This window comes from Juglans regia, chromosome 13 (genome assembly GCF_001411555.2).
Source record: "Juglans regia cultivar Chandler chromosome 13, Walnut 2.0, whole genome shotgun sequence".
Taxonomy (NCBI): Eukaryota; Viridiplantae; Streptophyta; class Magnoliopsida; order Fagales; family Juglandaceae; genus Juglans; species Juglans regia.
Window position 1 is genome coordinate 6,828,359 of NC_049913.1, and position 16,361 is coordinate 6,844,719.

General features: G+C 35.9%; 1 protein-coding gene across 2 annotated transcripts; it reads right to left on the reverse strand.

Annotated features, from left to right (window-relative positions):
* Positions 1-1,460: 1,460 nt before the first annotated feature.
* On the reverse strand, positions 1,461-16,014 carry LOC108993440 (serine/threonine-protein kinase STY46-like). Of its 2 annotated transcripts, XM_035684694.1 has the most exons (16): positions 15,527-16,013; positions 14,896-15,010; positions 13,810-13,910; positions 13,501-13,620; positions 12,826-12,880; positions 12,384-12,494; positions 12,027-12,077; positions 11,674-11,849; positions 11,416-11,523; positions 4,671-4,744; positions 4,357-4,532; positions 4,088-4,183; positions 3,087-3,167; positions 2,908-2,961; positions 2,530-2,664; positions 1,461-1,699 (listed from the first exon to the last, which is right to left on the reverse strand). In XM_035684694.1, exons 1-16 carry the CDS (start codon positions 15,727-15,729, stop codon positions 1,616-1,618), a joined length of 1,740 nt encoding a protein of 579 aa, XP_035540587.1. In that variant the 5' UTR covers positions 15,730-16,013; the 3' UTR covers positions 1,461-1,615. The 2 variants fall into 2 exon arrangements, with proteins under 2 accessions (XP_035540587.1, XP_035540588.1); XM_035684695.1 differs by lacking the exon at positions 12,384-12,494 and having other exon boundaries at positions 15,527-16,014.
* Between the last annotated feature and the right edge of the window lie 347 nt (positions 16,015-16,361).

A 16,361-nucleotide genomic window follows, 5' to 3' on the forward strand; every position in this document is an offset into this window, starting at 1 on the left:
ATCAAGGTAAGTATGCAATGGAGAGCCTACAATTTGGAGTTCTGCGTCGGAGATTTTTTCGTTGTTTGGCTGCTGAGAATGTTTCTTTACTTTCAGATTGGTTCATTTTTTTTTTTTTTTTTTGTGACTCTCGTTTAGTCATTCCCATTTTGACCTTGCGTTGCCATTGATTTGTTTGTATTTTGATTGGCTATGTTGAGTGTTTGGTTGCCAAGAAAGTGACAATGTTTCATAGATTTTTTTTTTTTAAATTATTCTATAGAGATGTTTTTTCTTTCACTTTCTATAAGATGTGACTTTCGGACTTATGTTGTAGTGAAATTTGTTTTGTATTGCGTTCAAAGCTGATATTTCCAATTTTGCTCTCATTTTTCTCACCGTTGTTTATTTGTTGTGAAAATCCAATTAGATTTATTGACTTAAAATTGTGTTTTATGTTGTACTTGTGTGTGATCGTTTTAATTTTGCTGTCATTTTCCTTCTGGAGATTGACTGTTTGCTTACTGAAGAAATCTCCGGTTACAAAAAGAAGAAGAAACTGAATAGCTAATATATTTTTTTTCCTTTTTGCTTTATGATGATTTCCCTTTTTCTTCATGTATTGGTTTATGATATTTAGTATAATGTGATATTTGAAAAGAAGATAATATGATAAAAGAATTCTTAGTTAAGATTGTAAATAAAAGTGAAAAAAAATAATAAAGAAAGAATAGAGAAATATTATTTAATAAAATAGAGATATGGATGAAGAATAAGATGGAGAAGATTTTTTAAAGATGAGTAAAATTTAAATTTTTTTTTTTAAGAAATGTACTTTTTAGTTAAATTATAGATAATTTTATAAAGAATCCAATAGGAATGCTGTTACACCGTCTAAAATCTCCCACTCTACCAATTCGTTTGTAAAAATAATATTGGAGAAAATTTGGGACCAGATCTTGTTGAAATTGAACCGATGAATATAGATCACACGTCTCTTATGTTATGGGACAGATATCCCATATCGATCACTTCCTGAACCCAAGACGAACCCAAAGATGTTTATTTGACCAAAAATTACGGCAGACCCAAACAGTTCATTCAGTCAAATTCATGGCTGGGGCTACGAATAAAGAACGAAAGACTCAAAAATAAAAGCATCAAAGATTGGACCTACAATGGCAGAAAGTAATCTGGTCTACGATCAAACCTAGGCTCACTTTTCTCTCTGTTTTCCCTACATCCCTATCGATTCACGGCTACATATACCATACGATACGCTTTTACACACCATTTCATGTACGCCACTTGCCCGTGAAATTCAGGAATTGGATGGAGAAAAACTCACATCAGTATATTTATTCTTATAACGCCGTCAGTTACAACTCTTCACCCAAACCATCACCCACTCTTACAGGTTAATGAAATAAGGAAACAGATAACAAGGGAATGGCTGGTTAAAAGATGGGATAGAGGTATCATATCAGAAGAGATAATTTAGAATAAATAAAAATAAATAAATAAAAATTCGATCAAGTGGACAATATACTGTACATGCTGATGGTAAAGGTGGCAATAAAGTGTCAGCACACAATAATTTCTGAAGTCCATGTTAAGCAGCATCATTACCTCTCTTTCACTGTACATGGCCCCGTCTAAGAACAGACAAGAAGCCTCCAGATGACTTTTCCTTGCGTCGTTCCTCCCCTTCATCTCCGACCTGTTCCACGTACATACAAATTTACAATTAATCTATATATTACATGAGCTTAATGCTGACCAAACCTGACTGGGATGCGAGACCGGCACATTTTATAGTGTGGTTACTTATTTTGAGAGTGAGGTAAATTGTGAGCAAGTCAAAAAGGAAAGAAAGAGGAGGACGGACAGGATATACACGATTAAGGCCTCGTTTGGTGACTCAGTTCAAATAAGACACGATGAAATATTTTGAATAGTAATGCGATTTTTTAGTTAAAATGTAATGTGATGGTTTGTAAAAAAAAATGTGTTTAAATAGTGAAATGAAATGAGATGATTTTAACTTTTTGAAAATTTGATAAAGTGGTGGATCCCACCAATTATTAAAAAATATTTTTAATTATTAAGTGGAAAATATTATGAATATATTAAAAATAACTAATATCTATTATTAATTTAAAAACTCATAAATATTTTGACTCCCCAAATATATTTTTATATTATTATATTATGACCTATTTATTATACTATATTTTATAAAATTCGAAAGATATTTTTCTAATTATATATTACAATAAAATAAAAAATTCTAATAGATACTCATATATTAAAAATGTGGTGGTTAGCATTACTGTAGCGGTACTGTAGAGGCAGATAAAACTTTGTAGCAGATCAATTATAGCGATACTGTAGTGCGACTATAGCAATGGTTGAAAAATAAGAGATGAGATAAGATTTTATTTTCTACCGTTTGAATAGGCAGATGAAAGATAAAGTACAACGATAGTTTGTATCTCAGGCATCCAAACCAGACGTAGTGATTGTCCTAAATGCATGACAAGAACATACCTCCTTGGCCGTTTGCTGCAGGATCTCTATAATTTCAGAGAAGTCTGGTCTCAATGCTGGATCTTGCTCCCAGCATCTCACAAGTAACTCAACAAGCTTTGGATGAGTGTTCTTTGGGATGGTAGGCCGTAGACCCTGGAAAGAATTGCAGCTTAAGTAAAAAAAATGTTATATATGCTCACATGCAAAATATTTCTATCCAATCAAATAGAGACAGCCTTTTCACTAATCAATTAGTGGAAGGCAATGGGCCAGTTCGGTAACTGGCCTCAATTCTCAAACTTCGGTGGGTATAATTCATAAACATCTACACGAAACATGGAAAACAGTATATAGTGAGTGAACTTATTCAATAACATGGTAAAATAGATATTGTACCTTTTGAACCACTCCAACAGCTGCTTGCAATGGGGTTAAATATTCGTATGGAAGCTGGTAGGAAAAACATAAGATAATTGATTTGAATGTGGCAAATGGAAAGACAAACAGACAAACAACTGTAATCCCTTTTTGTTGGAGGACCGGGTAATAAAAAAAATGATACAACCAAGCATTACCTTTCCAGTTAGCAACTCCCACAATACAATTCCAAAACTAAAAACATCAGCCTTGTGATCGTATGGCTTGTGTTCAATAACCTTCAATATGAAATGACTGTGGTAAGAAAATGCCAAAATGATCAACCACCTCGTACAAGATAGAAAATAAAATTGCTGCCAAGCAAACTGACTAAAGCTATGCACCCATTGTAAGAAGAATAAAGTAGCGCATATACGCCAATAAAATTAGGTTGCTACTAACTGCTTTTTTGTACGATGCATCACATCCAGTACGTTCTTCTTCCCTTGTTATTTTTTCCTCTCACTCTTTTAAGGTAACACAAGGGAATTATTCCATATTACAAATGAAAAGTTCTACAAGAGGGAATGATGAAAAATCCTTCCCAGCTCCAGAAAAGAGCTCTAGATAGAAAAGTCAGGAATGTCCCTAATAACATACAGGATTTCAAAGCCAATTTTCCCCCCACTAGCTGAACCACTTCCTTTCTTTTTACAGAGCCTTGCATCACAATCCCTGACCTTACCTATTTTATAAACAGATATCATCAAATAATTCTAAGAAGTTGACTGCATTGAAAATCAGTATCACGATAGACAGAGAAATATAAAAGAATTATCTGCATGTCAACTATTTTCAAGCAAATAAAATATCCAGCATGCTCATGTGGCCTTACAACTGCAACACACCATCTTAAATGGATTCATTTCCAATATAGCCAGGAATCAAATGGAATACAAAATAAAAAAAAAAATTAATGACTTCAAACCCAATGTATTTAGCCATAAGTAGATAATGTGCGAGGATTGGTAGAATAACTCCATGGTATCAAAAAATAATAATTATAAGCTATTGCATATTTAATATGAATAATACAAAAAAGAAAACTTTAAAGCACACATAGGTGTTCAAAAGGCATTCGTCAATATGAATCGGAACACTTTCAAACAACTTTCTATAACTAACTAAAGGCTCCAAGATTAACCTAAAAGATTCACACCTCAGGGGCCATCCACCTATAAGTCCCAGTTTCTGCAGTCATAACCCCAGTTTGAGGTTTTACTCTTGCAACCCCAAAATCAGCTACCTTAACAACCTGAAAGAAAAAAATTAAAACTTTCATCAAAACTAATTTAGGTTTCCCAGCGATGTAAGACCATTGAGAAAACATTAGAAATAAGAAAGATTTCAAACAATAAAAAGAAAAACAAAAGTTGGAAATGTATAAAATTAACGTATATAAAGAATACAGGATTGTGAAACTTTTACCTCATTGTCATCCATCAAAAGATTAGCAGCCTTCAAATCTCTGTGGATAATATTATTTTGGTGCAAGTAGTTCATTCCCTTGGAAACATCAATTGCAACTTTGAGCAAGGACGGAAGCTTGAAAACACCCTTTTGTTTATGTAAATAGTCATAGACACTTCCACCAGACATGAACTCTGAGATATTGAAGTAAACAAATCTTTAAAATGAAGACCGTCACAAAAAAATATCTAAAATATAATATAACAAGGAGCCAAAATGAAACCTTATTTTAATTGAAACCAAATAAAATTTTCTAATGTGTTCAAATTCACCTGTTACAATGCACACACTTGGAGGCTTGGTACATGCACCTATAAATTGTACAACATTCTTATGTCGAACTTTCCTGCAATATTCGAAAGAAGCTTGTAGTTTGAATGAAAAAGTTAAAACCAAGGGAACTAATATTCCTTTCTTTTTTGGCGAACTGATACCAAAATGCAAAACAGGAAAGTATACAAGATATTGCAAAGAAATCAAAACTCATTGATGCTTTCACGAGATAATTTCTTCAATATATACCACTCATCTATGCAATATATAATCAATCCACTTCTCCAGTTAATCCCAAGAAAATCACATATACACATCCTTCACACATCTATCAAATGTAGAACCTCAACTATGCATCTGAAATTAAAATAACTTCCCCTTGGGTTTGCTTTGGCATATGTTCAAGTAAGAAAGTGGTGAATGACCACCATAAACTAAATACCCTCTATCACTTCTGTCCATCACCTCTCAACAACAATAAAAAACAAAGCCTAGACTTTCATCTTCTGGAATCGGAAGTGTGTCATAGTAAAGATTACGCTTATAGGTGATTATTTACTCAGAAGTGAGTTTATACATGATGAATACAAGGAATATGAAGACTTTCATCTTCAGGTTGGCTGCTGGGACTCTCAACTATAATTTTCTATCATGGGATGGCATATTTATCAATTAAAGTATGTAAAATGGATATTATAGTGATGGACAGGTATGATGGCAATTTTCAAAGGTGGATTTAAGGAAGGTTTGTTATAGCATGATCTACTACAAAGAATCATCAGATGCTTGTCTCTTTTTTAGGGAATGACATCATTTCTAACCTAATTAACAACTACATTTGAAGTGGTATAACTCAAGGGAAGTACTTTCACACCATGACATAAGCAGAATTCATCAATGTCATCAACAGAGAGTAGATGGCAGGGAGGTAGATATTGTTGTCATTACGTCATCCACATAGATTCATACTTCAGGGAAGCTGAGTATTCAAAGAGGGCCAGCAATATATCAAAGGATTTCCCATAACTTTCCCAAAAACAAAATAAAACCAATAGGTAATAGAAGCATCAGTGCACGAACATAGTTAAAAATGAAGTTGAACTAAAACCCCACCTGCCTCTCAACTTGACAATTCTATATCAATGGTTGACATATAGGATGATGATGGTCATTGGTTTCAAAATCAGAAGCTTGGGTCTTTGCAAATGTCGCATTAAGTAATTAATGCTATGTTTCCTTTTAGGATTTTACCATTCTGTATGTTGGTTGCATTCAGTCTCAACAACAAAATTAAGGTAAGTTGTAACGCCATAATGGAAGACCCAAACCACATGACTTATACTCCAAAAGAACTAGTCAATGATACAATTGGAGCCCCATTGGAACTTTATAAAGAGCAAGAACTTCTCCTTCCCAATCAATGTGAAATCTCATACACCACCTACCCTTATCTTTTTTTGTATAAGTAATCTACCTACCATTATCCTTATCATATGAGGTATCTATCAATGGACAACGTTGTTTTCATATTGTTCATTATTCTTTCCTTATACAACTCTTTCCTTATTTCTCTAGTTATTATTTGACAGATTATACCTTCCATGTATAGGGCTAGAATTAGGCGTATACATTATTTATTTCCAGGTATAGAATTGCTTTGTAAAGATTATATAATATACGGAATTCTCAAGGCCAAGCATTCGACCATTTTCACAAATTTGACATGGTATCAAGAGCAGGTTGCTAATTTCCGTATCTCTTCAAATTTTTTTTTTCAATCGGATTTGTGGGTTTCTCTATTTCGGCATACTCTAGGTTGTTTTTTGGTGAACCCAACGTGACTTTCTCAACCTCATGGGATTTTCAGCTCTGGTCTAGGGTTTTTTTCAGCAGTTTTTTGCTATCGTGACTCTCGCAGCACCCTTCTGATGTGAATTTTGGCTTTTGGCTTTCTCGGGTCTGGTTTCTCCGTTGTCGCAGCAGCATCTCGTGGGATTTTTTGACTTTGTCTAGTTTTTTTTTTCTGTTGTTGTAGCAACCTTCTCATGGGATTTTTGGCTTGGTCTGTGTGTTTTTGTTGCTCTCAGCTTCTTTGTAGAACCGTGGTTCATGACTTCTGAAACTCTCATTTTATTTTTTGGTCTAGTTTACAGGCACAAATTACTCTACTTGAGCATTTCAGTTTGAACTTTCCCTTGAGGGAAAATATCTTTGGGGTCATATTTATGGCATGGATGTCGCACAAATATCCAATACTGACAAATCCAAGGATCTTGGGGCTTCTCCTTCATGGGCAGTACTTGATGTTCGGATCATGTATTGGCTTCTTGGTTCGGTGGAGCCACATATTGTCACCAACTTGCAGGCTCATCGCTCCGCTCAATCCATGTGGAATTACTTGAAGAATGTTTATCATTAAGATAATGATGCTTGTCGCTTTCAGTTAGAACATGTGATTGCCATGTTTCAACATGGTAATCTTTCCATCCAAGACTACTACTAGGTATGTCCGACTCTTTGGCATGAATATACTGATTTGGTTACAATGAATGTTCCTGTTGCCACTCTTTCGACTATTCAGAATCTTCACAAGACTAGCCGGCGTGATCGGTTTCTTATGAAACTACGCCTGGAAGATGAATTTGTTCGCTCCTTTCTACTGAACAGATCTCTTGTTCCCTTTCTTGATCTTTGTTTTGGTGAGTTACTTCGCAAAGAACGTCTTAGTACTCAAGCTATTCTGGAGCAATCTCATGGCAGTTCAGGAATGGCAACTATGGCTTATGCTACCCAAGGACGAGGATCACCTATGAATTCTAAAAGCTTGCAGTGTTTTTACTGCAAGCAATATGGACATATTGCTGCCAATTGTCCTAAGAAATACTGCTCCTATTACAAGAAGGGTCACATTATAAAAGAATGTTGTATTCGCCCCCAAAATCATCAAGCCCCCAAGCATTTCAGACTTCTGTTATTGCCCTTCAAGTAGCAACTTCTGTAGCACATGACTCTTCTTCAGGTGCTTCCTTTGTTCCTGCACCTCCTGCAGCGAATTACTGCACACCAGAAATGGTGCAACAGATGCTAATTTCGGCATTATCAGCAATGAGATTCCAATGTAACAATTCTACTAAACTCTGGTACGTGGACTCATGGGCCTCTAATTACATGACGAATAATCACTGCTTTGTGTCATGTTCGACCCTACGCTGGTCAATCTGCTATTTAGACTGTCAATGATAGTTCTTTGCCAATAGTTGTTGCAGAGATGACTCTTCTAAGTTCACTTATGTGTTTCTAGCTCCTCAACTTTCCATGAATCTTATTTATGTCGGTCAATTAGTTGATAACAATTGTACTGTTAATTTTTCTGGTGATGGTTGTGTTGTGCAGGACCAGGTAACAGGGGATTCGATCGCAAAGGGACCTAAAGTGGGGCGCTTGTTTCCACTACTTTTGCTTGTTCCAACACTTTCTCCAATTTTTTCTATTAAGTCTTTTGCTTGTAATAATGTTCCAGATCTTAGTATGGTGTGGCATCGTCGTTTAAGTCATCTCAATACTCAAATCTTATCTCATGTATTGCACTCTGGTTTTCTTGGTAATAGAGAACATTCTTCCCTTGGTAAAAACAAAACTCTTCCATTTCCTTTGCATACTAGTAGAGATTCTCACTGCTTTGATATTTGCTTGGGTCTATTTTCTTCGCTCTAAATCTGAAGTTTTTCGTACTTTTACTGAGTTTTTTGCGTATGTTGACAATCAATTTTCTACTTCTATTAAGACATTACGCACAGATTCTGGTAGTGAATATTTGTCTATTGACTACTGAGTTTCAGGCATTCTTGGCTTCTAAAAGTATTATTCATCAACGATCATGTCCCACTACCCCACAACAGAATGGAGTAGCCGAACGCAAAAATCATCCCCTAGATGTGGTACGTACTCTCCTTTTAGAATCCTCTATTCCATCCATATTCTAGGTCGAGACTCTGAAAACTGCTACTCACTTTATTAATCGTTTACATTCCCAAGTCTTACACATGAAGTCTCCCTATTTCCGCTTGTTTGCTAAGCAACCTAGTTACGATGATCTCCGTACCTTTGGTTATGTATGTTTTGTTCATTTACCTCCTCATGAGCGACATAAATTATCTGTCCAATCTGTTAGATGTGCATTCTTGAGATATAATGTATCAAAAGGGATTTATTTGCTATGATCTTACATTACATCGTACACACATTTCTAGGAATGTTATTTTCTTTGAAAATCAACATATTTCTTTCATGTATCATCTGTGCCCTCCTCCTCTTCTATTGTTGTCCTCCCCTACTTTGAGCAGCAGTTCTCAGATCTTCATCAAGTCAGCTCTCGCTTTAAACCAGATATTGTGTATACGAGACGCTCTCGCCCAAAGTCTCTTCCGGTGGCTCACCCGATATCTGATCCTACCACGCTCCAGAATCAGTCAGTTGCAACACCTACAGAGGCCTTGGTATGTCGCTCTCCTCGAGTGTCTGTACCTCCAGATAGGTATGAGTTTCCTTCTTCTAGTTTTGGCCACTCTATTTCAACTTTTACTGTTGTATTGTCCAATTTTGATATTCTCACATGCTACTCACACTGTTAAGCATGACTGTTGGCGACAAGCTATGCAGGAAGTAATTGCCGCTCCAGAGGCCAATCACACATGGGACATTGAGCCTTGTCCTCCCACCATTGTTCCTCTGGGTTGCAAATAGGTTTACTCAATCAAGGTTCAATTTTATGGAAGTTTGGATCGTTACAAAACTCGGCTTGTTGCACTTGGAATAATTAGGAATATGGAGTCAATTATGAAGAGGTCTTTGCTCCTGTGGCTAAGATGACTATTGTTAGTACGATTCTAGCTTGCTTCCAATGACTGGCCACTACATCAAATGGATGTCAAAAATGATTTTCTTCATGGGGATCTTAAAGAATGTATTTATATGAAGCCACTCTTGGGATTGTTTCCCTCTCCGATCCCTCTCCAACTTCACATCTATGTAAACTTCGTCGCTCTCTTTATGGTCTCAAACAAAGCTCCAAGGGCCTGTTTGATAAATTTCAAACCACTTTATTACAATTTTCATTCAAGCAAAGCAAGTATAGCACTTCATTATTTCTTCGGAAAACAAATATGGGTATTGTTGTCCTTTTGGTTTATGTTGATGATATTGTGATCATTAGTTCTGATTCAGGTTTACTTGTCCAGCTTAAGACTCATATCTCAGAGTCCTTTCATATGAAAGATCTTGGGTCTCTCACATATTTTCTTGGTCTTGAGGTGCATTTTAGTCCCTCTGGTATTTCACTCGATCAAAATAAGTATACTAGTGACTTGGTGGCTACAACTAGACTACAGAAGGCTACCTCTGTCGATACTCCCATAGAATTAAATTTCAAGCTTCGCAAAGAGGATGACTTACTTGTTGATCCCAGTTTATACCAAAAGTTAGTGGGTAGCCTTGTCTACCTCACCATTACTAGACCGGACATTTCCTTTGCTGTACAGCAAGTCAGCCAGTTTATTCAGACTCCTCGTCATCTTCATTTGGCTGTTGTCCGTAGGATCATACGCTATGTTCAGGGCACTTCTGCCCAAAGCTTATTCTTTTCTACAAGCAATTCTCCTTGTCTTGCTACTTATAGCGATGCTGATTGGGCTATTTGTGTTGATACATGTCGCTCTATCACTGGTTAGTGCGTGTTCTTAGGTGATGCGTTGAACTCCTGGAAGAGTAAGAAGCAAGACAGAGTTTCTAAGTCATCTACAAAATCTGAATACAGGGCGATGTCTTTTGCTTGTTCCGAAATTATTTGGCTTCAAGGTTTGCTTGCTGAGTTAGACTTCTCTGAGACCGATCCTACACCTTTACACGCCTATAATACAAGTGTTATTCAGATCACGGCCAATCCTATCTATCATGAGCGCATAAAGCATATTTAAGTTGACTGTCATTCTATTCGTAAAACATTTGAAGTTCGTGTTATCACTCTTCCGCATATTTCTACTGAGCTACAAATTGTTGATATCTTCACCAAATCTCTCACTCGCCATCAACATTGCTTCTTAAGTAGCAATGATGCTTATTGATCAACCCGCATCAATTTGAGGGGGGCTGTCAATGGACAGTGTTGTTTCCATATTGTTCATTATTCTTTCCTTATACAACTCTTTCCTTTTTTCTCTAGTTATTATTTGACAGATTATACCTTCCATGTATAGGGTTATAATTAGGCGTATACATTATTTATTTCCATGTATAGAATTGTTTTGTAAAGATTATATAATATAGGGAATTCTCAAGGCCAAGCATTTGGCCATTTTCACAAATTTGACAGTATCACATAAGTTCTTTAGCGGGTCCCTCTTTAAATTCTCATGATTCAGATTAGCAGAATTGAGAAATTTCAGAGTCCAACATACCGAAATTTTAGAAGTACATTTGTATGGGGTTCTAAGCAATTTTATTGGCACCGGGTGTCCGAGAACAGTGTCCCGACTAATCTCAGAGGTGTACAGGCCCTTGGCAAGGTAGGGTTCTAAGCAATATGAACAATAATTAGATTCCATTAAGACAAAATTAAGTCTTTGAAAACTACTTTCACACCCACAGTATAAATATGAATCCTAGTTATGCATACTCACACAACATCAAACACATTAAAAAAACCAACTATTAGCGGGCCAATTAGGGCAAACAATGCAGTTCCCAAACCTCAAAATAAAGACTTCCTGTGCAAACTCTCTCTGCATATCTGAATCCACACGCTCAGGCTTGAGAACTTTAATAGCCACTTCCTGACAATAGTATGTACCTTTGTACCTGATTCGATAAAATAAAAGGAGTAAGCTAATTGAATACTTTTTTTGATAGGTAAAAGGTGAAACAATATAATTGGATACTAAACAAAAAATAGTGGATACCTAGCCAAAAAGAAGCAGAGGAATGAATGTATTAACAATAGAGACTTACAGATCCCCGTATGACCCAGATGCAATTTTGTTTTCAAACTTCAAATGCTTAGGATCAATTTCCCATACATCAGTCCCGTCATTAGGTATTGTCAAATGATCAGGTTCACATTTTATTACTGTTTGATCCAGCTCGCCTACAGAAACTGATGGTCCAGCATTTGGCCAAGCTTGCCTCTGAATAGCAACCCCAAATTCCACATTGAATTATGGATGCATTATTTATAATATAACTGATGCTGGGAAAGAAAGTAAGGAAGAGAGGAAATATGGATTTGTCATTTGAAATAGTAAAAACTCATAATTATTGTCAGCTATCCTACTTGAAGGAAAAAATGAGTGACAAGAAATCACCTCGATTTTCAAAAGTTTCCTTTCCAATGTAGTTTTAAGCTGCTCTGTGTCCTGTTTGAAGGCGAGTCTATCAAGCAATGCTTGTGAATACAAAAAGAAATGCTTTTGTAGTACAATTCAGAGAAGTCATAATTAATTAATATCTCCATTTGAGTAATCTAATTGACACAACAGCATATATACCTTCCCAAATGATTACTTCAATTTTTTTTTGAAAGGACACAAAAAGAGAGCAGAATTATGGTGAATGAGTTACATTGGTATGGTAGACCCAGCTGGCATGTCATAATGCCATACAACAGATGTCAGGTTTTTCCTCAATAGAACTCTTTCAACATAGAAAATCATATAAAGTACCTCATAAGGCCAACCATCAACAACGAATACATCTAAGGAATAACCATCCACTGTTGAAAAAGCATGTGCCTCTTGGATGTTTAGTCCCATCTCAGCAAGCAGGGAAGTCAACTACAATGTTTCACAAGATCAGTCACCATGCAGATGAGAATGCAACATATAATCAGAGATGTCATCTCCACAAACACAATTACTCATGTATCTTGTTCAAAAAATTTTGAATTGAGTTGAATAATCAATGGTTATGTTTATGGTGAGAATTATGTAAAAGCCCATGCTAGCTCAAAACATATAATCTGCCATCAGTTTGGCATCTATGCATATGAATAGACACATGCACACAGGCATGTGCAGACACAACCAGACTTGAGTCCCCAAATAAATGAAACATCATATGAAGATAATAACTGATGTACGTAAATAAGAAAAACCTATCAGATACCTGACTAAGGAGTTTGGGTTTGTCATCTGATGAGAAGGTAATTTCATGCATGGGCCTACATCATTGTAAACCACAAAGATGTAATACATTACAACCTCTCGTTGAAAATATATTAACTTCACATCACAAAATATATCAGAAATCATCATTTGATGAATTATATTGGGGAATGATTAAAACTCCATATATGTGTTTATAAGGAAGCAAGCTTTTGCCATGCTCAATATTTTGCTCGTATGATCACCATCTTTTAAATGCTACGTATGGCAAGCTTCATTACCTTGAGTATGGAGCCACCGTCGAGTATATTATAGCATGTGTGGGGGTCATCAGAATAAAAGTGCTACCAAATTTAGAGAGAGAGAGAGAGAGAGAGAGAGAGGTCTTGGTAGAACTGGCCATAAATCATGTATTCTTTAAATTTAATTTAAAAAATCCAAACTGGCAAATCTAAAACCTTATTTAAATGAAGGTAACTGCAACTGATAAATTTGATTTGAACAAAATTAATGAAAATTCATAACAAAATATTGCAATCTTCAGCATATTGAAAGCAAAATTTTGTGGTATATACAATCAAAGTCCAACATCCAAACAGGATATATTTGACCAGATAGGTTCCGTGAAATTTTACCAACCCGAACCCAATGAATACTTTAAGATGTAAGTATTTACTGTGAAAACCAAGTGCTAGCATGTACTGAATTCTCCTCATCTAGAGCAAGAGATTTATCTGCTTCAAGCGCAAGGGCTTCAAGATTAGGAGATGAACCAAAGGCAGGTGGTGGGTGGATGCTGACAATTAAAAAGCCAGAAAGAGATGTTAGACCTGTTAATGGAGAGAATCAGGCACTAAAGTGAACCATCAAAAGAAGCAAAAGAGTTAAATAACTTCCATTCATGGACTATAAATGTGAGACTTTCTGGATCTGCTATGAAAAATTAACTATACTGTAATTAAATTCCAGGAAGAGGGTAAAAAACCTGTGTCTGTTAGAGCCGTTTATTTTACTTTGGGCAGCTTCTTCACCAGGAAAATCTGAATGCACAGAGTAAGCTGCATTCCCATCAGAAGTTGAATGAACCTGCAAAAAAGTATGATTCACATAATACATTTTCCATGCAAAAAAAGAAGAAGAAAATAAAATAAACAAATAAATCAGCGAAGAGTGTCAAATCATAAAAAGTAGAAGAGCAGAAGGGTAGTATAAACAACATGAGGTTTAAACTTGCTTCCTGAGGTCAAATAATATTGGCAGACACAACCAGACCAAAAAGAGTGTAATACAGATTGCGATGATGATAACAAACACCATTTCGGTATAATTGTCAACGTATCAGAATCGTAGTTTCATGATAAAAATGTATGGTTAATAGGAGTCCATAAAGGCCATGTCATGATTCCTAAAGTATCTTACAAAGTGGGAAAGTGCAATTTTAGAGTTATTCTATTCTCAAGCCGGAGTGTAGAGCACACCAACGACATCACTTAAATTGTAAAATTTGATTTGTAATATTCAAATTTTAAAATTTATTTCTTAAATGAAATTATGTGATAGAAGCACTTTACTAGGTGTACTCTACACACCGTTTCTTGCCATTCCATCCAAAGTCAAGTGTGAATCTTTGGCATTCCATAACTAGCAACTATATGGGAGCTCCGTAGTGGATTACGGTCATATAATATCAAGCTTGCTGCCAGTTCAAAAATTAGTGAATGTTATCAAATGTGGCTTGTATTTCAGCACATAAATCTGGATTTCTCACAAGATGCTGAAATAGTAAAAATAGATGTTCTTAATGCATCTGATCCCATTTTTGAGTCGAGAACCAGCCAAATATCAGTTAAGGATTTTGGAATAAGTTGTCCCAAATAGGGGCCCTCTTCACACATCTAGAAGATTCTTGGATGTGACAAAAAATACCGGTACATGTATAATATATGAGCACCAAATCTTTTTTTTTTTTTTTTTTGGATAAGTAAGATATATGAGCACCAAATCTTATAGCTATAGCACATGTACCTGAAAATTATGCAATGACTCTATAATGCATTTGAAATTAAATAACCTGCACAAGGTGGACTTCAATTGCAGGCCTATCTGCGGGATCCTGAGCCAAATGCAGCAATCTCTTGTGCATAAGAACATCTTCTGGTCTCTGTACATTCACATCCAACGCATAACTGCATCGCATTCAATCAAAGGGCACAAAAAACCCATTAAATAGAACCACAATGATTAGAACATTTTTCTTCTTCCCTAAATCCCAAAAAATTTTACCAATGACCTCGGCGGAAAAGCAAAATAATTCGTAATCACATCATTGGCGACGTCAAAACACTAATAAGTCCTCTTAAACCTCTAATAATCCAAATAAAAAAATTATAGCAGTGCGAACTAGAATTATCAGATCAACTCCATTCTACTCCGTTTCAATCTTAATGACTCTGAACAGACTTTATGCAATGTAGTCATCCACCGAACATCATCAACCACACAGTCACAAGCGAAACCAAAAACACAATGACCTCAAAATTATATAATATATATATATATATTGAAGATCAACCAAAAGCTAGATTAGTATAGTCATATAGTTATACATGCGTTAAAAATAAATAGAATTATACATACATACATGCATGCATACATACATACATACATATATGGACAGGTTTGGAAGGGTAGGGTAAAGGTACCGAGTGGGGAGGCGATTGAAGTGAGACCAAAGCTGGTCGTCGAAGCCAGTCTGAAAAGCCTCCTCGTTGTCTGAATCCCTAAGCCGACGGAGAACCTCATTGTACACCTCGAGCTTCTGCCGCTGCTGCCGACTCCTTGCCGGCGAGGACGCCGACGCATCGTGCGCCATACTCGCACAGCTCTCCGTGTCCTCCATCACCATTGAAGACCAAACCGAAACGAAACTAAACAAAAGCAGCGAGAAAATGAATGAGAGAGAGAGATCTTTTCGGTGTTTGGTTTACGTGTAAGTGGACGATTTTGCAGAACACAAAAGCAATGACGAGCCTTTTTTGTTTTTGGGTAAGTGAAACAATGACGAGCTTTGTTTAGACGGAAACGCAGATTTGAGAAAAGGTTTCAGACGAAATCGGAGAAAAAAATGGTGTTAACAGATAGATTTTCCCCTTTTTATGGTACTAGCGACTAGCGAGGCTGCGAGAGTGTGAGAGGCTTTTTAAGGGTTCCTCGGTATTTATTTATTTATTTATTTTAGCCTCCGGGTTTGGTTTTTCGGAAAGTTTAACGGCTTAGACGAGTCGGAGTCACGGGGAGATAATCTGTCTAAGTTATTTCAGATAATATTAATTAGTATTATTATTATTCTCCATAATTAATGAAGCTGGAGATATGTATCAACTTTTTTATGAACTTTCTTATGTTAGCGATTCTTTTGTGCTGCTAATTTACAGTCTTAGGAATGATTTAGATTTAGAAATAAATTGAGATATTTTATGAATAGTAGAATAAAAATTAAATTATTTATTATATTTTGTGTAGAAATTTAAGAAAATT

Excerpts from the sequence above, each read along its gene's own strand:
- LOC108993440 (XM_035684694.1), bottom strand. The coding sequence starts at position 15,729 with ATGGTGATGGAGGACACGGAGAGCTGTGCGAGTATGGCGCACGATGCG. Across the intron at positions 15,011-15,526 it reads TTCAATCGCCTCCCCACTCG|TTATGCGTTGGATGTGAATG; the intron begins GTACCTTTACCC and ends AATGCGATGCAG. Across the intron at positions 4,745-11,415 it reads CAGGAAGTCTTTATTTTGAG|GAAAGTTCGACATAAGAATG; the intron begins GTTTGGGAACTG and ends CGAATATTGCAG.